This window comes from Cetorhinus maximus, chromosome 20, assembly GCF_964194155.1.
Source record: "Cetorhinus maximus chromosome 20, sCetMax3.hap1.1, whole genome shotgun sequence".
NCBI classification, from domain to species: Eukaryota; Metazoa; Chordata; class Chondrichthyes; order Lamniformes; family Cetorhinidae; genus Cetorhinus; species Cetorhinus maximus.
The window spans coordinates 17,857,294-17,880,335 of record NC_135898.1 but is presented as its reverse complement, the minus strand read 5'-3'; the positions used below and the strand labels follow the sequence as shown (position 1 = coordinate 17,880,335).

The 23,042-nt window shown below is 44.0% G+C and overlaps 1 protein-coding gene across 7 annotated transcripts in view; it reads left to right on the top strand.

The window, feature by feature from the left end:
* Nucleotides 1-23,042, top strand: part of tet3 (tet methylcytosine dioxygenase 3) — a 541,392-nt gene that overhangs the window by 140,643 nt on the left and 377,707 nt on the right. For 2 of the 7 annotated variants that reach the window (XM_078565650.1, XM_078565649.1), the window contains exon 3: nt 4,928-4,984. In XM_078565650.1, the coding sequence (XP_078421776.1) occupies nt 4,928-4,984 (57 nt within the window). Of the gene's footprint in view, nt 1-4,146; nt 4,367-4,423; nt 4,634-4,927; nt 4,985-23,042 lie in introns of those variants that run through there. The other 5 variants (XM_078565652.1, XM_078565657.1, XM_078565653.1 and 2 more) reach the window with 5 other exon arrangements.

The window sequence follows — 23,042 nt, the reverse complement described above, 5'->3', positions numbered from 1 at the left end:
GTCTCTCCAATAACTAAAACTCTCCAGTCCAGGCAACATCCTGGTAAATCTCCTCTGCACTCTCTACAGTGCAATCACATCCTTCCTATAATATGGATTCCAGAACTGCACGCAATACTCTAGCTGTGGCCTAACCAGCGTTTTATCCAGCATAACATCCCTGCTCTTATATTCCATGTCTCGGCTAATAAAGGCAAGTATCCCATATGCCTACTTAACCACCTTATCTACCTGTCCCTCTACCTTAAGGGACCGGTGGATATGCACACCAAGGTCTCTCTGATCCTCAGTACTTCCCAAGGTCATACCATTCATGGTGTATTCCCGTGCCTTGTTTGTCCCTACCCAAGTGCATCACCTCACACTTATCCGGATTAAATTCCATTTGCCACTGATCAGCCCATCTGACCAGCCCGTCTATATCCTCCTGTAATCTAAGGCTATCCTCCTCACTATTTACCACACCACCAATTTTCGTGTCATCTGCGAACTTACTGATCAAACCTCCTACATTCAAGTCTAAATCGTTTATATATATTACAAACAGTAACGGACCTAACACCAATCCCTGTGGAACCTCACTAGACACAGACATCCAGTCACAAAAACACCACTCAACCATCACCCTCTGCTTCCTGCCACTCAGCCAGTTATGGATCTAATTTGCCAAATTGCCTTGGATCCCATGGACTCTTACCTTCATTGTCAGTCTCCCATGAGGAACCTTATCAAAAGCCTTGCTGAAGTCCAAGTCGACTACATCAAATGCATTGCCCTCATCTACACACCTGGTTACCTCTTTGAAAAATTCAGTCAAATTGGTCAGACATGACCTTCCCTTAACAAAACCATGCTGACTGTCATTGATTAATCCTTGCCTCTCCAAGTGTTGACTAATTCTGTCCCTCAGAATTGCTTCCAATAGTTTCCCCACCACTAAGGTTAGACTGACTGGCCTGTAGTTCCCTGGTTTATCCCTTCCTTGCTTCTTGAATAACGGTTCCACATTGGCTGTCCTTCAGTCATCTGGCACCTCTCCTGTGGCCCAAGAGGTATTGAAAATTATTGCCAGCGCCCCTGCTATCTCCTCCCTTGCCTCACTCAACAGCCTGGAGTACATTTCATCCAGGCCTGGAGATTTATCTACTTTTAAGCCTGCCAGACCACTTAGAATCTCCTCCCTTTCTATGCTAATTTCTTTAATTACATCACAGTCCTTCTGCCTGATTTCCATACCCACATCGTCCCTCTCATTTGTGAACACCAACACAAAGTATTCATTTAGAACCCTGCCTACATCTTCTGGCTCCACACACAAATTACCACTATGGTTCTGAATGGGCCCTACTCTTTCCCAAGTTATCCTCTTACTCTTCGTGTACTTGTAAAATAACTTTGGATTTTCCTTTAATTTACCTGCCAATGTTTTTTCATGCCCCTTTTTGCTCTCCTAATTTCTTTTTTAAGTTCCCCTCTACATATTCTATACTCCTCTGGGGCTTCCGCTGTTTTAAGCCCTCGGTATCTACCATCAGCCTCCCTTTTTCTCTTTATCCAATCCTGTATGTCCCTCGACATCCAGGGTCCCCTGGATTTGTTGGTCCCACCCTTTGTCTTTACTGGAATATATTGGCCCTGTACTCTCCCTATTTCCTTCTTTAATGAGTCCCACTGCTCTGACACAGATTTGCCTAAAAGTAGCTGCTCCCAGTCCAGTCTGGCCAAATCATATCTGATCTTATTAAAATCGGCCTTCCCCCAATTTAGAACACTGATTTCTGGCCCATCCTTTTCCATAACAACCTTGAATCTAACGGAGTTATGATCACTATCTGCAAAAAGCTCCCCCAGTTCTAAAACATATGAATTATAAACTAGATATTCGAAACAGGTGTGAAAGTAGAGTTGAGACCGAAGGTCAGCCATTAATCATGTTGAATGGTGGTGCAAGCTCGAAGGGCAGTATGATCTACTCCTGCTCTTACTTCTTATGTTCTGTTAAGAAAGCATTAGAATCTGAAAGAATGCAATGGCACGTTAAAGAAAATAATGGATGCAGATACAGCAGTGGGAAAGCGAGGAAAGTGGCAACATCTGGGAGAGTTTGGAGGGAACCAGAAGGCAGAACAATGGGGCCTGAAGAAAATAATGTGAAGCTGAGATTTTCTGTGCCTGCCAGCATCGGGTGTGTTCAGTGGTGGCTTGAGCAGACAATTTGGCGAGAAGGCCAAAAATCGGTTTCACGCGTTGTGAAACCAGTTTGTGATTGTCTGCTCCGCCCGCCAATGGCGGGCTGCATTCGCCACCATTGGACATCAGGAACCTCGTTATAATACATCAGCATATCATTATAAGGCCAGCCCGCTGGACTCATCACTCCTGCTGGACTGTATGCCCACGTCAGCAGGAAAACAACGGGGGCTCACGGGTAGGTTTCTACCTACCAGATCAGCCATTTGGGTGGATTTTCAATGACTGTAGTGCATGGCCTTGCTTGGGGAAGAGGGAGAAGTGGCCTCAGGCAAGGGAAGAGGCTGCAGGATGAGAGCTGTACTGGGGCAGGGGGGTATCCAAGGGTGTGGGTGGGGGCACATGTTGATCTGTGCAAGTGGCCTCAAGATGGTGAAGGCTGAGGAGGCAGTCTCTAGAGGAGATGAGGCCAGATGGACATGTGAGGGTATGTGTGTGAGAATGGGTGGTGATGTCCCTTGAGCTGGCAGTGAGTGAGATGCCAGTGAATGTGTGATGGGCTTGAGTATGTGAGTTTAGAGTAATGAGATGGTTGCCATACCCTGGCTGCACAGATGAGATCATTCATCCTCTATCTGCATTGGATGGCCAACCTCTTCTGTGCAACATTGGCACTGATCACCATTGCCATCTCCTACCAAGCCAGAGTAGTAATGTAGCTGCCCCTCCTGCGGCCAGAGCGGTGGTTGAGGACATCACAGCGGGCCTCCACGGGTGTCCAAAAGGCGCTTGAGGGCTGCAGTCTTCTTGCCTTTCGGGGCCATGTCTTCTTTGCTGCAGTCTTGGGCTGGCTGGAAGCACCGAGCACAGCTGTACTTTAAATGTGGTGCCTGGCATGATGAAGTGGCGAGGTGATGGCGTAGCGGGCGAATGAGAGCCCAATGGTCATGGAAACAGCGCATTTCCTGGGAATGCATGAGTAACATGGAAGGTTTGGGGTGATACGGCGTGAAAACCCACCATCGCGGTCGGCAGGTAGAATGTCGTTTTACCTGCCCGCCACCGCACTTAGAACAAAGCAGGGACGATTCCACCCTGAGACTACGGAAAGTAATAGGAAACAGGAAAAAGTCGCAAATGCTGGAGTGAACAACAAAAGCTAGGAGAAAGTGATGGGGGCTAGAGCAGTGACAAAGGTCAAAAGAAAAGTAATGGGTGTCAGGAGAGAGTGCTGGGAACTAAAGGAAAGCAACAGAAGCCATAAAGAGAGGAGAAGTTATAGACAGTAAAAAAAGTTAGAAGAGACTATTGAAAGTTTAAAGAGAGTAGCTGCAGTCGAGACACAGCAGTCAGGAACCGGCTGAAAGCAATCGGAGTTAGGAAAAAGCAGCAGGAACATGGTTTCGTAAGAGCCTAAAGAGAACAGGAAGAGACTAATATAAAGAAGCATGGCAACAATTGCCACAGCCAGGAGAAAGGCTGAAATTATGGAAGTGTTTTGCTTCAGATCCAAAATGCTATTCCTGACAATTCCAGCTTAGGTATAAAAATTGCTCAATCTCATGGGAACCCAGTTTCGACATAGGGCTTTCTTTTTCTGTTGTTGCTACAGTAAAAATAGACTGAACAATGTACTGCATGCAATACGTTACTATTATTGTGGCAAACTTTGACCTTTGATCCAGGATATGAGGCTATATGCAACATGCTGTGAAGCTGTTTTAGATGCAGTTTTCTTATCCAGCACACAAAGTGTAAAGTGAATATGCATTTTTGAAATACAATACTTGTTCAGATTTTTGGTACCAAAAATTAACAGATAACAACAAAACCTTTGAAGAATAATTCAAAACGATGCCTAGCTTCTAAACAGCTATATTGTGCACCCTTCCCCCAAATGCATCTAAAGTTACTGGTTTTGCACGTGACCCATAAATGGGTCTTAGTTCAGCTGTGTGCAGCTGGTATTGAGCCGGCACTTCCGTCTGCTACTCCACTCCACAGTTTACTACTGATTTCATGCTGATGGCTTGCATAGATACCACATAGGGGTGGTATTGTTTAGGAAGCTTGAATGAGGAAGACAGTTGACAAGTAACTAAATAACCAGCCCATCCTCCACTCCCTTTCTCTGGGTATCTGCCGATTGGTTGCTCCGGAGGAGTCTGAGTAGGCAGTGGGCATGCTTGTCACGTTTTAAGTCTCTACTGGTGGGGAGGGGGGGGGGGGGGGGGGGGCGAGGGGGGGTTGCTGGGAAGGTTTGGAGAGAGAGAGCTCAGCAGTACGATAATGATGCTAGAGTCAGGATAAAAAAACTAATGTACCACAGTGCCCGTAACATAGCTCAAGGAGAAGGAGGCAAGATGGCTGCCTGGTAGGGTCTGCCTCTGATGGAGGAAGCAGAGACTGTTTCAGAGGAGTGTTGCAAGATAGAGGGTGTAGTGTAGGTATATTTCTAAAGAAGCTTTTGAAGGCTATTTTAAAAAGAAGGCTCTGCTAGATTTGTCAATAGGTTATGTTTTAGTTATATTATTAATGAACTGCAAATTATTCACTGTATACAAATTTTATAAATAGATATTTGTTGCCCTTCCTTGCAAAATGTATCTCTTAGCTCAGTGACCATTAGTCAAGCTTAATTTTATTGGCATTTTCAGTATAATGGCTCGTTTGGGTTAGATTTGTCTGTCTCATTTCTTAATTGATTTTTTTTGTGTTTGATTCTTTTTCCCTGCAGGTGGGGAACAAGGACAATACAAAAGCTCAGAGAAAGAAGCAAACACTGGCTGAAAAGGTAAATTAACGGCATTATGAAAGCGTTACTTTCACACGGACAATTTTTTTTGAGAAAGATCAAAGCTCTGATTCCAATAGAAACAATGTGAAAAACAACAGGGAAACATTATCTTCATGCAGCTTTAAATTCATATCTGTTGTGCTATGAATCAAATTAGATTTTGTCTTTTTTGAATGTGAAGAAGGAGTTGAAATGCATTCTACAGTCTGGCCAACAAAAGCCTTCATTATCAGACAGCAGGGAAATGTAGATTATGTTCTGGAAGACAATAATTATGTACGATGGCATATGTAACAAAAGCTAATGGTGCATAAACAAAGGAAGCACCAAGCCACATATGCTGTAAAATATCAAAGCATATGCAAGTCTCTATGAAAATACTGGTGAATATTGTGTAAAAAAAGATATTAGGTTTACACAGCAAAGTTTCAAATATGTGCAGCGGGCTGATTTTAGATTCGCTAGTTATAATAATAACTTTGTACAGAAGTTATTAAAGCATTTCAGGCCACTTTTTCAGTCATTCCATAGTACTTTTTTGTTCCTTTAAGGTCTAGTAGATGTTTTGTTCAGCATGGAGAGATGTGCCAAGGTTATGCTTTAACAGGCTGTTAACCTTATGAGTGCTGAACTTCCTTTGCACCTTTCAGCCATCGGTTGAAGTTCTGTTCAAATGATAACACTACAAAACTTTAAATGTTTTCAAAATTTAACAAACAAAATATGCCAGGAATTGTATTCTGAGTTTAAGTGTCATCCTCTGGGACTTTTGTTTTACTATTTGATGTAACTGAATATTCCACCTGTGCTTAAAGAGTTAACAGATGCATTTTTTTAGGTAATGTAATTATAGAAAGGGGCTGTCTGGAGGGGTACTCTGTTGCAGTGTGCTTGATTCCTTAAGCAATTCCCCAGTGAAGTACTGTTCTATTGTTTCCCTTTTTCTTTTTTATATAAGAATTTCAAATTTACACAATAACAGAAAAACAGTCTGTATTTAAACCTTTAGAATTAATAGCTACAATGTTTTACAGTGCACATCATACACTCTTTATTGTTCAAACTGACAAGGCATTTAATTTGTTCATGAGTCGGTAGTTGTGCATTATTTGATGCATTTGCTAAAAGGTTAGTTGCCCCCAAAATAATCTCGCTATAATTTTCAAGGGACTGGTTTGCCTTGGCCTACTTTTTAAAAGGAAGTAACTGATGGACAACATCACTAAATCAACCATTAATATATTTAGAGATTTGCGTGTATTCATTGCTCAATAATCAGCCAGCAATTGTCTTTATTTGGTTTTCTTTCTTTGATCTTAAAGTGCTATATTCTTCTATTTATTGGTTTGCAATCAATAAATATTTGTAAAATGCTGAGGTCTTAGGCTGGCAGGCAGTTTGGATCTCATTGTAGAGGTAAACAAGCAATATTGATGACAATTGCATCACACACATTTGACTATTTGTCCTGAGGTAATGGCATGGATGATTTGCTAGATAATTAGTCAAAAACAATTTAAGTTTCTACTAATAAATTAAACTTGAATATGCTGCACTTCAAAAAGTACACATTTACAAAATTCTGAAGTCAAAAAACTATTTACAAATGAAACAAAATTAGTGGGATGAGTGGTAGCTGCACACAGTAAATAGTTCCTGGCTTTTAGTGCTGGTACTGAAATGATGTTTAGCTCTGACACTCACGTGGTAAAGAGGCCCTGTGGAAAGGTTAGAGAGATGGCATGCTTGCTGTTTGGCAGGCAGTCTTGGCAAGTCATGCTGGCTGCACGCACATGGGTTTGAGGTTTACAAACAGTACTCCTGCACACGTCATCTGTGAGTCATCATATCAGGGAGTGTAGCTCAAGGACCGTACAGGAGGCGCACTAATAATAAATAGTTCATTTTGATCAAATGAAAAAATCATACTTCTCCGGGAGCAGAATTTTTCTCTATAAGGGAAGCAGCTTCATTATGCAGCTGGAAACATCCATTGAATTCCATTTTTTAGAGATATTTGTCAGATAGAGCCTCAGGCATCCTAATTCAACAGGTGTTCTTTTGTTGTTTGTCAATGAATTACCAAATCATGTTATTCTTTTCCATTAAATCTGAGGTGAGCGATAAAGTTTAAAAAAAAATTAAATAGCTAAGTTGAAAGAATTGGTGCTCTTTAGGTTGTATTAAAATGAATACAGTGGTAGTTCCCTTTGTGTCTAATTCAAAACACAGTTGATCAAACCATAATTTTGAATGAGGCTTAAATATTGTAACATAATTCCTAAGTCCCCACACTCATATTGAGTTCAGCAATCAGAGAGAGAATGAAAAGAATTCAGCAAGTGAAAGACTTGGATTACCCGTAAGCTCCAGTCTTTTTTATGCATTCAAGAAAAGCACAAAGGGTCCAAGCACAAATTTGTTTTTGAACCTGGTTTCATTTTAGTTGTATACCCTTATTTTATTAATCTACAAAAGATACCCTTTTTCCCCATCCAACACCTACATCATATGTTACTAAAATAAAATTAATTTCAATCATTTTCTATTCAGATTCTGCCCTGTAATTTTAAGCAATTGGTTTAGATCTTATTCTGTTGCCGAGCCCACAGATAGAAATGGTTTCAGCATATAGAGTACTGAAATGATAACATAGGTTTTATAAGAATTATGTGGACCTATCTGTTGAGGGGTGTGCCTTAAGAAGGCTTTATTGAACAAGGCTTATGATTGTTCATTGAAGATTGGACAATGTTCAGCACCACTCCTCATATTGCCCATTTGCAGCAAGACCTGGATAACATTCAGGCTTGGGCTGACAAGTGGCAAGTAACATCCATGCCACAAAAGTGCCAAGCAATGATCATTTCCAACAAGAGAGAGTCCAACCATCATCCACTGACATTCAATTTTTAAAAATTCATTTATGGGATTTGGGCGTTGCTGGCTAGGCCAGCATTTATTGCCCAATCCTAGTTGCCCTTGAGAAGGTGGTGGTGAGTTGCCTTCTTGAGCTGCTGCAGTCCCTGTGATGTAGGTACACCCATCGTGCTCGTAGGGAGGGAGTTTCAGGATTTTGACCCAGTGACAGTGAAGGAACAGTGATATATTTTCAAGTCAGGATGATGAGTGGCTTGGAGGGGAACTTACATGTGGTGTTGTTTCCATGTATCTGCTGCCCTTGTCCTTCTAGATGATAGAGGTCGTGGGTTTGGAAGGTGCTGCCTAAAGAGCCTTGGTGAGTTTCTGAAGTGCATCTTGTAGAAGGTACACACTGCTATCATCATACGTCAGTGGTGAAGGGAGTAAATGCTTGTGGAAGGGGTACTAGTCAAATGGGCTGCTTTGTCCTGGATGGTGTCAATCATCTTCAGTATTGTTGGAGCTGCACTCATCCAGGCAAATGGAAAGTATTCCAACACACTCCTGACTTGTGCCCTGTAGATGGTGGACAGGCTTTGGGGAGTTAGGAGGTGAATTTATCATCACAGGATTCCTAGCCTCTGACCTGCTCTTGTAGCCACAGTATTTATATGGCACATCCAGTTCAGTTTCTGGTGAATGATAACCACCAGGATGTTAATAGTGGGGGATTCAGCAATGGTAATGCCGTTGAATGTCAAGGGGCAATGGTTAGATTCTCTCTTGTTGGAGATGGTCATTGCCAGACACTTGTGTGGCATGAATGTTACTTGCCACTCGTCAGCCCAAGCCTGGATATTTTCCAGGTCTTGCTGCATTTGGACATGGACTGCTTCATTAACTGAGCAGTTGCGAATGGTACTGAACATTGTGCAATCATCAATGAACATCCCCACTTCTGACCTTATGATGGATGGAAGGTCATTGATGAAACAGCTGAAGATGGTTGGGCCTAGCACACTACCCTGAGGAACTCCTGCAGTGATGTCCTGGAATTGAGATGATTGACCTCCAACAACCACAACCATTTTTCTTCTGTGCTACATATAACTCCAACCAGAGAAGAGTTTTCACCCTGATTCCCATTGACTCAAGTTTTGCTAGAGCTTATTGATGCCACACTCGGTCAAATACTGCCTTGATGTCAAGGGCAGTCACTTTCAACTCACCGCTGGAGTTCAGCTCTTCTATCCATGTTTGAACCAAGGCTGCAATGAGGTCAGAAGCTGAGTGACCCTGGTGGAACCCAATCTGAGAGTCAGTGAGCAGGTTATTGCAAAGCAAGTGCTGCTTGATAGCACTGTTGATTACCTCTTCCATCACCTTACTGATGATTGAGAGTTGATGGGATGGTAATTGGCCTGGTTGCATTTGTCCTGTTTTTTTTGTACAGGACATACCTGGGCAATTTTCCATATTGCCAGGTAGATGCCAGTGTTGTAGCTGTACTGGAACAGTTTGGCTAGGTTGCACAGCAAGTTCTGGAGCACAAGTCTTCAGTACTATTGCCGGACCATTGTCAGGGCCCATAGCCTTTGCAGTATCCAGTGCCTTCAACCGTTTCTTGATATCATGTAGAGTGAATTGAATTGGCTGAAGACTGGCATTTGTGATGCTGGGGACCTCCTGAGGACGCTGCAATGGTTCATCCACTCGGCACTTATGGCTGAAGATTGTTGCGAATGCTTCAGCCTTATCTTTTGCATTGAGGATGGGGTATTTATGAGCTTTCTCCTCCAGTGAGTTGTTTAATTGTCCACCACCATTCATGACTGGAGGTGGCAGGACTGCAGAGCTTAGATCTGATCTGTTGGTTGTGGAATCACTTAGCTCTGTCTATCACTTGTTGCTTTTGGTGTTTGGCAGGGAAGTAGTCCTGTGTTGTAGCTTCACCAGGTTGACACCTCATTTTCAGGTATGCCTGGTGCTGGTCATGGCATGCCCTCCTGCACTCTTCGTTGAACCAAGGTTGATCCTCTGGCTAGATTGGGGGATATGCCGGGCCATGATGTTTCAAATTGTGGTTGAGTACAATTCTGCTGCTGATGGCCCACAGCGCCTCTTGGTTGCCCAGTCCTGAGTTGCTAGATTTGTTCGAAATCTATCCCATTTCGCATGGTAGTGCCACACAACACGATGGAGGGTATCCTCGATGTGAAGACGGGACTTCGTCTCCACAAGGACTAATACTATCATTGTGGTGACAAAGTCCCGTCTTCACATTGAGGATACCCTCCATCTTGTTGTGTGGCACTACCACCGTGCTAATGGGATAGACTTCGAACACATCTAGCAACTCAAGACTGGGAAACCATGAGGCACTGTGGGCTATCAGCAGCAGAATTGTATTCAACCACAATCTGTAACCTCATGGCCTGCATGTCTCCCTCTCTACCATTACAACCAAGCCAGGGAATCTCCCTGAATCCCCCACTATCAACATCCGGGGACCATTGCCAAGAAATTGAACTGGACCAGCCATATAAATACTATGACTACAAGATCATGTCAGAGGCTGGGAATTCTGCGGTGAGTAACTCACCCAAACTTCCCAAAGCCTGCCCACCATCCCAGGGCACAAGTCAGGAGTATGATGGAATACTCTCCACTTACCTGGATGATTTCCAACAACACTCAAGAAGCTTGACACCATCCAGGACAAAGCAGCCTGCTTAATTGGCACCCCACCACCGACGCAAAGTGGCAGCAATGTGTGTCTACCATATACAAGATGCACTGCAGCAACTCATCAAGGCTCCTTCAACAGCACCTTCCAAACCAGTGACATCTACCACCTAGAAGGACAAGGGCACAGATGCATGGGAACGCCACCACCTTCAAGTTCCACTGCAAGCCACACACCATCCTGACTTGGAACTATATTGCCATTCCTTCACTGTCGCTGGGTCAAAATCCTGGAACTCCCTCCCAAATCTGGATGTACCTAAACCCCATGGACTGCACAGCGGTTCAAGAAGGCGGCTCACCTCCACCTTCTCAAGGGAAACTAGGGATGGGCAATAAATGCTGGCCTAGCCAGTGATGCCCACATCCCCTGATAGAATAAAAGCTACTGATTTTCAACAAAAATAACAGGATATACCTTGTTGCACAATGTGTGCTTCTATTTATTAGTTTTCACATTTACTTGTATTATGTATAAAGTTATGACACATCACTCACTGTTCACAATTTTTCCCTGGGATACAGCGCTATGGTGTACCTGCATCACATGGACTGCAGTGAATCAAGAAGATGGCTCACCTCCACTTTTATCAAGGGCAATTAGGGCAACAAATGCTGGCCTTGCCAGCGATGCTCACATCGCAAGAATGAATTTTTAAAAAATTACGGTGAAGAGACAGGAATCAGTAGTTATTCTGCCAGTTCCCATAAGTTGTAATGATAAAGTTTACCGATAGTTACATGCCAATATCAGACCTTGTTCAATAACGTGAACAGATTGTCCTCAGAATACTAAGCATTGGCAAAAAAATTGTTGTTGCAATGTATCAAGTAAAAGTAATTTTTGTAATTTTGGGATTAAATTTTTTAATATTCTTATATTATATTTTTGTCCATTATCATCAGTCATCTAACATCAGAGCTTCTGTTACTATCTTCCACACCATTACCAGGGACTTGAACCCAGTGTTTCAGACTGTCCATGGTTACTCTTTAATTGACTTACATATTGGTCTTGGAGGTGCTGCAGCACAGATTCACCAGAATGACACTGGTTCTAAGAAAATTAAATATTGAGGACAGATTACACAGAATAAGCTTGTGTTTCCTTGAGTATAGAAGATAAAAGGATGCTCTTATAGAGGTGTTTAAGACAATTAAATGATTTAATAAGGTATTCTCATCAGGGAGAGTCCAGAATAAAGGAGCATAACCTTAAAATTAGGGTAGGGAGTTCAACAGTGATGTCAGGAAGCACTTCTTCCACACACAGGATCATGGGAATTGGAACTCTCTCTCCCTAGAAGCTGTGGAATATAGATTTTTGTTAGGCAAGGGTATGCAGCGACATGGAACTAACAGAGGTAGATGGTGTTAAAATACACGTCAGTCATGATTCAACAGAATTGTGGAACTGGCTCAGGGGGCTGAATGGCCTCCTCCTAGGCCTTTGTTCCTATTTGCTCTATATGACAGCTGTGACATGGTTTACAGGCTGAGGGTACCATTTCCTAATTCAAGTGTTAGCTCATCCATTTTTTGATGGCATTTCCTCCACCAAGGATCCCACAACCCTCCTCCAGGTGCTTATCCACCTGAGGTTATTTCCATATAGTTAAATTTGCACTTTGCAACGACATAGTAACCAATTTTGTAAGCCAAGAGCACCAAATAAAATCCAGTAAGATTTGGCCCATGAAATACAGCATTGTCAGAGGATCTTGATTCTATAGTTTCTGAAACAGCACTTAATTATTATTCAGTAGTTTATACAGTATATGTTTAAACAGTCCAATGGTTTACATATGATAGTTTTTGATTTAAAAACCAAGCACAAAAACTTTTGTTTGACACATGGGTATCACATGCAACGTACTTAGCTGCCAAATGAACAAAGAATGTTGACTTAAATGTCAATCATGTATGTATCACCATATGTGTCACTTCATCCCTAAATAACAAATGGACCCAAAAACAATTAGAAACAAAGCACATATAACAAAGTAGAAATAAGACGTGTGATTTAAGTTATAGCTGAATTCATACTCGCATCATGAGACACATTTTTTGGACACCATTAGATCACAATTATCACCTCTTCATTATTATTAAACCCAAGAATATTTCAGTAGCATGAATAAAACACAATGTAAGTAATTAAAAAGAGTGCTGTTTGGTGTTCATGAGTGCATAATAGGAAATTCTATTCTGTGTTGAGGATCTCATAAGTACGATGAAAAACACCACAGATTGTTTATTTAACTGTGGCTTTTGTGCACCTGCAAGAAATTCCCAGTTTAATAAAAATAGATTTCAAAGATTGAATAAGAAGCTGGATTTCACAGTTTGAAGCAAAATTAGTATATTAGTATATTCCAATAAGTTCCCTCTCCTCAGGTACTAACCCTCATTTTGAAAACTGCCACTATTACTCCATCCTGAAAAAAAGACTACCCAATCTCCCATCTCCTTTTCCAGTCCAAAATGCCTACTAAATCCGTGCCCATCTTTCTGCAACTACAGATTTGAAACTCTGCAGTTGTATTTCTGTCTGACCCAGATTGAGGCAGCCCCAAATGGAGACACAAATGATAACCTCTATGATTATAGTGCATTATTTCACCTTATCCTCCTCAACCAGTCTACAGTCTTTGACACAGTGGACCACATTAACCTGCTGTAACATCACTCATCCTTTGCCCAGTGCGGGGCTGCCCTTGCTTTGTTCACTCCCACATCTCCAGCAGTGGCTGCTTTTTTTTTCTTTGACCCTGCATTGTTACTTGTGGAGTCTCCAAGGGTTTATCCTTATCCTCTCCTCTTCTGCATCTATACTTCTGCTTGGTGGCAACCATGAGTCAACTTCCACATGTAGACTGACAACATCCAGCTCTAACTCTCACTCACCTCACTCCCCACTCCACATCAACTCTGTAGTCACACTGCTTGTTCAGCATCCAGTCTTCTTCAGTTAAATATTGGGAAAGCCAAAGACTAAAAACAATGCCTTGTGACCCATTCTATTCCCCTCCCTAGCTTCTGTCTCCAGTTGTTTGTAACCTTAGCACCCTATTTGACCCCAAGCAGAGTTTCTGACTTCAATGCTGTCATCACAAAGAATGCCTACTTCAAAATCCTGGAACTTCCTTCCTAACAGCACTGTGGGTGTACCTACCCAGCATGGACGACAGCAGTTCAAAAAGATCGCTCACCACCACCTTCTCAATTAAATTAGGGATGGCTGGCCTATATGCTAAATGCTGGCTGAGCCAGCAACACTCACATCCCATGAAAAAAAAACACCATTACATTGCCCATCTCCAGCCTCATGTCTGCCCCTCTCATGCTGAAATAATAATTTTTGCAGTTGTCACCTTTAACCTTGATGATTTGAATGCTCTCCTGCCCTTGCCTGGTCTGCCATTCGCCACCCTCTCTAAACTTCATTTCATCCCAAACTCTGCTACCCATATCCAATCCTGCCCCAGGACCCTACTGGGTTCTGGATCCCCCGTGACTTAAATTTAAAATTCACATCCTCATATTTACTTGATCACGCTCCTCCCTATCTTTGTACCCTCCTTAATCCCTACAATCGCCACTCTTTTCCTGCAACTCTGTCTTCTTGTGCACTTCCCCTTTCTCTCCATCTCACCATTCTACGACTTACACATAGACATTCTGCACATGCTGTGAAATTCCCTCCCTAAACCCCTCTCTGCCTCTCCACCTGTCCCCATTTGAAATCCTCCCTAAAACTCACCTTTTTGATCAAGCATTTATTCAACTTTAAAAAATATAATTTGTGGCCTGGATTTTTAGGATGGTGGGGTTTCACTTCCCGTGAGACAGCGGTGAATGCATCCCCGCTGATACTGGCATCCCCACCAGTCCAATATTTAGAGGGACATTATGTTAAATACACATATTCCATGGCACCTAATTTGACACATGGTTTAAACATGAATTTCTCTGGTCAAAATTAATCGTTCAAATCAGAAGTTCCCTGTGCACAGAAAAAGAAAGGATTCATGAACTTAATGAACTTAAACCGTGCTGATTAAACTGTAACTGCAGATTATCACATAAAACATTCACTTGGGAGTGGAAGATTTAGATTTTATTTCTCCAATTTTGCTCAAAGTTTTCCATCACCCCCACCCCGCCTGGCACCCTGGCAGAGATGCCTCGTGCTGGGTTATGGTTCTACAGGCTTCATTCATTCATTCATCATCATCATGTGTGTTCTTCCCAAAGACTCCTTGGCTCATAGGAGTCTTTCCATATCTCGGTATCCTGTGCCATTCTTTTCATCTGCCAATCACGTCCTTCAATTTTCAAGCCATCTAGCATTGATATTCTTTTTCTTCCTCTTCCTCTTCTTCTTGAAATCTTCCCTCCATAACGTCCCTTACTTGTCCGGTTCCTCTTATGCCCTACCCAGTCTCTCTGCCTTTTCCGAATTATGTTCAGCAAATTTCTTTGTTCACACTCCTCATCATTTGTTACTTTTACTATCCAGCAGATCCTTTCTATTCTCCTCCAATTCCACATTTCAAAGCTACTCATACATTCACTGCGTAAGCATAAATAGTGACTACCGCCACTGTATTTGTAAATGAGGTTGAGGCAAATCCCATTTCTACCTAACATAGGTCACTATTTAATGATTAGAGAGGCAGCCCTGTCTGAGTTTCTAGCCCACCCTTTACTGCAGGACAGCCAATTTATCACAAGCCACAGATGTAAACTTTGGATCTCATTGTTTTGTACACTGGATGGTGCTTTTATCCTGAGACATCAGGGCAACCCTAAAAATTCCAATTCAGGCCCCCTTCCACAACTTTTTCCAGTACATTGATGACTGAACCTGAACAAATTTATCAATTTTACTTCCAATTTCCAACCCTCTTTCACCTTCACATGGTCCATCTCCGACACCTCCCTTGCCTTCCTTGAGTTCTCTGTCTCTATTTCTGGTGATAGACTGCCTAGGAATATTCATTACAAGCCCACTGACTCCCAGAGCTACCTCAACTACAGCTCCTCATACCCTGCTTCCTATAAGGAATCCATCCGATTCTCCCAGTTCCTCAGCCTTCATCGCATCTATTCCAAAGATGCCACTTTCCTAAACAGCCTGACATGTCTTCCTTTTTCCTGAACTGAGGGTTCCCCCCACCTAAGGTTGACAGAGCTCTCAACTGTGTCTGACTCATCTCCCACATCTCTGCCCTCACCCCTTCCCCTCCCTCTCAGAACCATGATAGAGCCCCCCTTGTCCTCATTTTTCACCCAACCTGCCTCCGCATTCACAGGATCATCCTCTGCCATTTCCACCATCACCAAACACATCTTCCCCTCACCCCCAACCCCTCCCCAATCAGCATTCTGTAGGGACCGTTCTCTCTGTTACACCCTGCTCCACTCCTCCCATCACCCCCAACTCCTCATCCCCTTCCCACGGCACCTTCTCAAGCAATTGCATAAGATGCAATACCTGCCCCTTTACCTCCTCCCTCCTCATGGTCCAAGGCCCCAAATACTCTCTTCAGGTGACGCAGTGCTTTACTTGCATCTTCTTCAATTTGGTCTACTGTATTTGCTGCTCCCAATGCTGTCTCCTCTACATTGGGGAGACCAAATGCAGACTGGGTGACCGCTTTGCGGAACATCTTCACTCAAACCACAAGCATGATACAGACCTTCCTGCTGCTTGCAATTTCAAGTCGCCATCTTGCACTCATGCTCACATGTCCGTTCTTGGTCTACTGTAATGTCCCAGTGAAGCCCAACACAAACTGGAGGAACAACACCTCATCTTCCAATTAGGCACTTTACATTAAATCCCTCCTCCATCTTGACCCCTTTTTTAATCCAATTTCTTTCCCCAACAACCCCTCCTGCCACCCACTCCCCACCCCCGCCCAACAGGGTCATCTGTCACGTGTTCTTAGGTTTTGCTTTCACAAAGTGCCGACCCTTGTTCTGCAATTAACACATTCTGCTATCTTATCTTTATGCCACTATCAGCACCTTCTTTAGTCTTTAATGCTACCATTAACACTCCCTTTGTCTTGTGTCCATGACATTTTTGTCAACTTTCCCCTGAGCTCCAACCTATCCCTGACCTTCTATTTTGCTCCACCCCCTTTTAAATAGGAGAAAATCCATCATATTTCTACCTAATTAGCTCTGAAGAAGAGTCATACAGACTCAAAACGTTAATGTTAACTCTCCACAGATGCTGCCAGACCTGCTGAGTTTTTCCAGCATTTTCTGTTTTTAATTACCTAAAAATTCATTGTTTTACTTTCTAAATAGCATATGCTGACAAACTGTGTTAGATAATTTAGCATCGCTATCCTGATCTAATTTGCCTAAATTTGTCTAAAATAGCTCAAATATTTGAACATGTAAATATGAGAGGTATAAGCATTTGGACAGTTTTGTGTCAACATATGGGATACGGTCTGTTTTGAATCAGGACTTCTCAGCTTCTGTAACAATCTATCTTAGCACTGCGCTCATACATTGGTTCGTATAATGTTCTAAGTATCTATCAGTTACCGTTAAATCTATATTCAACATGTGCACCAGATGATTTGTGTTCTTTACACCGGAATGCACTTATATTTTGTGAACTGATTTAATCAGTTCCTTATGTAATGGCTTATAGAGCAATACACATAGAACCTTTAGACATGAGCAGCAACATAGGAGGAATGTCTGGAAGTAAAAGACATGGCCATTATTAAAACTTTTGTGTCATTAAATACTTTCAATATGTTTGCAAAATGTACTACCTGCACTATCCCTAGATCTATCTAATTTATGAAGAGATAGCTTAACACAATATTTGCAAGTTCATTTAATGTGATGTATTATAAATATAGTTATAATTGTTTAAGCAGTTCTATCAACAAACTTCGTATATATATAAAATAATATCACAACGAAGACTTATATATAGCACAGGTATGAATGTTACAGTCAGTAACTGCAAGTCCCTTAGGAAACTGAAGTGGAAACGTAACAGTATTTATATTTGCTAAATTTTTGATTACCTATAAATGATCCAAAAAAATACCATACCACTTACTCCCAATGATTTTTAGAGAATTCCAGAAACTCGTCTTTGAATGGTACAAACTAAATATATTATGAAATCGTGCTCCTAGCGCAGATCTTGACCTGACGGGAGCATAAGTTGGTAACTTGGGCAAACGTTCCCCGCTATTGTTTGTTCATTAGTTGCCTGAATTCCCAATATTCATTCCCAGTGACAATGCTCTGAACTTGGAGTACAATTTTGTAAGATTCGTTTACGTTCCTGCTCTGGTTACAGCATTGAGCCCAGCACTGAACTGAAATAATGTTTTACTATAAATCACCTATTGCCCTCTTAAGCAACCTCATGAAAAATACAGGGGAAATGTCTTTTGGAAAGGCAGTATAATGCATTTAGATAATAAATTGACACTGTCATAAATACAGGAAGATTGCAGTAGCCCTAATGGTCCCCAGTTCCTGGGACAACCCTGAAAATAAAAAAGCTAGAATAATAGATCATTTTTAGATTTTTTTTTGCCCGTGTAGCTCATAGTTACTGGGTGAAGACTATCAATCATAAGTTACGTGAAATTTTCCTGCTGATTTTTTTCATGATGAGTATTGGCAGCAAAAATAGAATAGCAAACAAAAGTCTATGTTCAAGCAAGATGTACCTACTGCAAACATGTCACAATTTTAAAGATGTTGCTGGATGAAACCAGTTAAGATTAGGAACATAGGAGCAGGAGTAGGCCAATCAGCCCATCAAGCCTGCTTCATTATTCAAACAGATCATGGCTGATCATTTACTTCTACGCCATCTTTCTCCAGCCATATCCCTTGATGTATCCAGAAATCTATCGATTTCTGTCTTGAACATGCTCGGTAATTGAGTTTCCACAGCCCTCTGGGTAGGGAATTCCAAAGATTCGCCATCCTCTGAGTGAAGAAATTCCTAATTTCAGTCTTAACTGGCTTGCCCCTTATTCTGAGACTGTGCCCCTTGGTTCTAGACTCATCAGCCAGTGGAAACATCTTATCTACATCCACCCTGTCATGCCCTGTAAGAATTTTGTAAGTTTCAATGAGGTCACCTCCGATTCTTTGAACCTCTAGAGAATAGTTTCCTCAGTCTCTCCGCATAAGACAATCCCACCATCCCAGGGATTAATTTGGTGAACTTCTGCTGCACTCCCTCTATGGCAAGTTAGATAAGGAAGTAAGGAGACCAAAATTGTGCACAATACTTTAGATTTGGTCTCACCAAGGCTCTATACAATTGCACCAAGACATCTTTACTCCTGTGCTCAAATTCCCTTGTGATGAAGGCCAACATACCATTTACCTTCCTAATTGCTTGCTGCACCTGCATGCTGACTTTTAGTGACTCATGAACAGGGACACCAGGGCCCTTTGGACTTCAACACTTCCCAATCTCTCACCATTTATGGAATACTCTGCCTTTCTGTTCTTTCTACCAAAGTGGATAACTTCATACTTATTCACATTATATTCCATCTGCTATGTTCTTGCCCGATCACTTAGCCTGTCCAAATCCCCTTGAAGCCTCCTTGCATCCTTCTCACAGCTTATATTCCCACCCAGTTTTGTCATCAGCAAATTTGGAAATATTACATTTGTTCCCTACATGCAAATCATTTATACAGAGCGTGAACAGCTGTGGACCGAGCACGGATCCTTGCAGTACCCCACTAGTAACAGCCTGCCATCCTGAGAATGACCCGTTTATTCCTACTTTTTGGGCACAATTTTAGCGTACGGCATGACACGCCGACGCGTAAAATGACGCGTGATGACTTTGTGCGTACGTCCCGACGTCACCGTGCACCATCGCGATATTTTGGAAGGCGGGCGCTATGAGTTCGGGGGCGTGCCCGCCATTAATTAATGGGCTAGTAAAGGCCCTTGAGGCAGCAATTGAATGCGATGTTTTCACAGCTCATGCGATTTTCAGTGTGTCACACGGGTGCAACGGGCAGGCGGGTAGGCCACATTTTTAAAAATCTCATCCACGGGTGGGATAAGAGGGTTAAGTCGGCTCGCTAATGCAAGTTGTTAGAACTTTAGTTTATTACTTACTGCTACTTGCTTGTGTGAACAGGACAACTTAATTTCGCTTCAAAGCTGCTTTGACAGAAATAACAGGCTTCAGTTCAGGACACTGCAGGAATCATAACACTTGGGGCCTTCCAGGTATCAGACAGCGTTCCCTTACTCTGGGAATGGGAATTGTGGTCTCCGCTGGAGGCACCTCCTCTGAGGAGGAAGAGAGGACCAGAAGGGGGAGGAGGCCAAGAGTCCATATTCAGCCTCCAGGGGAGCCACCTGTGGGAGGACAGGCGCAGGCTCAAGGAGTGCAGGGCCAACAGAAGTCCAAGGTGGAAGGAGCCGCGGAAGACGCCATTAGCCTGCTGCCAGGGTTTACAGGCGGCGATGCAGCTACCTCAATGCCTGAGGTGCAATGCCCAAGGAGGCTCCGTCTCTCAAGGGAGACAGTGACTTCCATTGTCAGATGATCGGCCCTGAGATCAGGTCCAACTGTGTGGGTGGACACCCCATGCCAGTGGCGCTGAAGGTCACGGTTGCCCTCAACTTCTATGCCTCCAGCTCTTTCCAGGGATCGGTGGATGATCTTTGTGGAGTCTCCCAATCAGCTGTCCACAGTTGTGGTGACAGACACTCTGTTCAGGCATGCACTGATGATCAGAAGGTGGGGCTGTCCTCCGCCAGTCCGCAGCCGCTCAGCCTGGGAGGGAGTGGCCAGTGCCATGGCTCACATCTCCCCAGTCGCCGCAGCCTCATCAGATGCCACGGTCGGAGGGGCGGAGGAGCTGCTGCCGTCATCTGGAGCACCCTGAGAGGAGCCCGCAGACACAACAAGCAAATCGTGCACCAACGTGAGGTTGCTTTGGACCTCCCTGCTGACCGTTGATGGATGGGCACCTAGCTGGGATACTGGGTGCCCAATCCATCTCCCACACTGACACTGACCACCTGAGGTCATTGATGCTGTGAGGGCTTGTAGGTCCGAGCGCATCCCCAGGAAGCCTTGATTGTTCTCCTGGAGAAGCCTCTCCATGAGAGTCGTCACTCTCTCCATGGAGGAGGCAGTGTATTGCGCATGCTCCGCATGGACTCCTCCATCAAGGAGACCATGGCACACATTCCCTCATGTATCTCCGCCAGATCCTCCCGGACAACCTGCTGGGCTTCCAGCATCTGCTGCCTTAGGGGCGACCCCAGAGGCACATCATCAGCCACCGACTGAGCATGTTCCTGGTCCCCAGCATTCCTCCGACTGCCAGCACCCTGGGCACTCTCTGCCTCCACCTGCACCTCAAGCGCGTGTGAAGCACCTTCACCGCTGTGTACCGAGATACTAGCCGATGATCTTATTCCCACCGAGGTGCTGGCTGAGAGGGTGTGACACTGGTGCATTAATGTCTTCTGTGCCCTCAGGGGTAAGAGGCAGTCCCTCAGCCTCCTGAGTCGAGGCGTGCTTTGGTGAGGCTGAAAGGGAGAACAAGGACATTTGATTAGTTGAAGTCATTACACTGTTAATGTGCATGCTTGGCACCTGGATCAGGATGCACTCCTCCTTCCATTATCAATGGGGATCCCATGTTGGAGGCTGAAATCAATATACAATCAACAGTGGAATGGTTGCACTGACAGACATTGGTACCTCAGTGCACGGCACTCTTACCTCCCAGTGGTACCCCAACCTCACTGCGGCCGGTTGACCTGGGAGCATGGCGCCTCTCCAGCTCCAGTGCCTTCTGCTCGTATCTGGTGATGATCAGAAGGTGGGGCTGTCCTCTGCCAGTCCGCAGCCGCTCAGCATTATTGTGTGCTGTCTTCTCCTGAAAGGAGAGAGGACCATTGATTAGTCCACCGTGTACCTGCATTGCCATTGCAGCCTTGCCACCCCCACCTGAGGAAAACCTTGCAGGGCTCATCCGATTCGTGACCCTGGAGCCGCAATACACTTATTCCAAGCAGCCAGGGCTGATCCCCAGCCCAGATGCTGCCTCCATGACATTTGCCACTCACACGCAAAGAACTTCCAAACCCATGGCCACTACCACCTAGAAGGACAAGGGCAGCAGATAGGTGGAACACCACCACCAGGAGGTTCCCTTCCAAATCACTCAGCATCTTGACTTGGAAATGTTTCGCCGCTCCTTCACTGTTGCTGGGTCCAAATCCTGGAACTTGCCCCCTAACAGCACGGTGGGTGTACCTGCACCACATGCAGCGGTTCCAGAAGACAGCTCACCTCCACGTTCTCACGGGCAACTAGGGATTTGCAATAAATGCTGGCCCAGCCAGCGAAGCCCACATCCCGTGAATGAATGAATACAAAAACAAAATTCTGAGGTTGGGGGGGCAACTTAACTGCTGTGCTAAGTGGCCCATGCCAACATGGTACTCACCCTTCCCGATGGCAGGAGGTCATTAAACTGCTTGCGGCACTGCACCCAGGTGCGTCTCACCACATCATGGGAGCTGACCTGCGACGCCGTCTCCTCCCAGGCACGTTTTGTTAGGTCGGGGGGGGGGCCTCCTTCTCCCGTCCCTTGGGACCAGGATCTCGCGGTGTGCTGCCACCTCCTCGAGGAGGGCAATGAGGCACTCATTGGAGAACCTTGGGGCCGACTGCCCTGCCAACCTACCTGGCCTGCTCTCCGAAGACGTTCTCCATCATGTAGCGACTAACCAAAATCAGTGGCAGCTTTAGGACAGCTGCCTGTGTCGTTTTTGAATAGGCTGCCGGGTCGCCATTGGACCCGGCAGACATTGGACTCCCGCTGCCGCCTGCCCCTTCCTGCTGATCTTGGGAGCCACGAATTACGCTGGGCGGGCCTTAATTGGCCTACCTGCATAAAGTGGCAGCGTGGAGCTAATCACGGGTGGTGATTGGCTCCGTGCCTGACCGCCCGCTCCCGCTGAGCCTGCCTGCCATATGAAAAATTCTGCCCTTTGTTTTTTGTCTTTTAACCACTTCTCAATCCATACCAGTATATTACACCCAATCCCATGTGCTCTAATTTTGTTTATTAACCTCCTTATCAAAAGCCTTCTAAAAATCCAAATACACCACATCCACTGGTTTTCCTTTACCTATGCTACAAGTAACTTCCTAAAAAAATCAACTCCAGCAGTTTTGTCAAATATGATTTCCCTTTCATAAATCCATGTTAACTCTGCCCAACCATTTCATTATTTTTCAAGTGTCCAGTTATCACATTCTTTAAGATAGATTCTAACATTTTTCCGACTACTGATGTAAAGCTAACAGGTTTGCAATTCTGTTTTCTCCCTCCCTCCCTTCTTTAAATAGTGGGTTACATTTGCTACTTTCCAGTCTGCA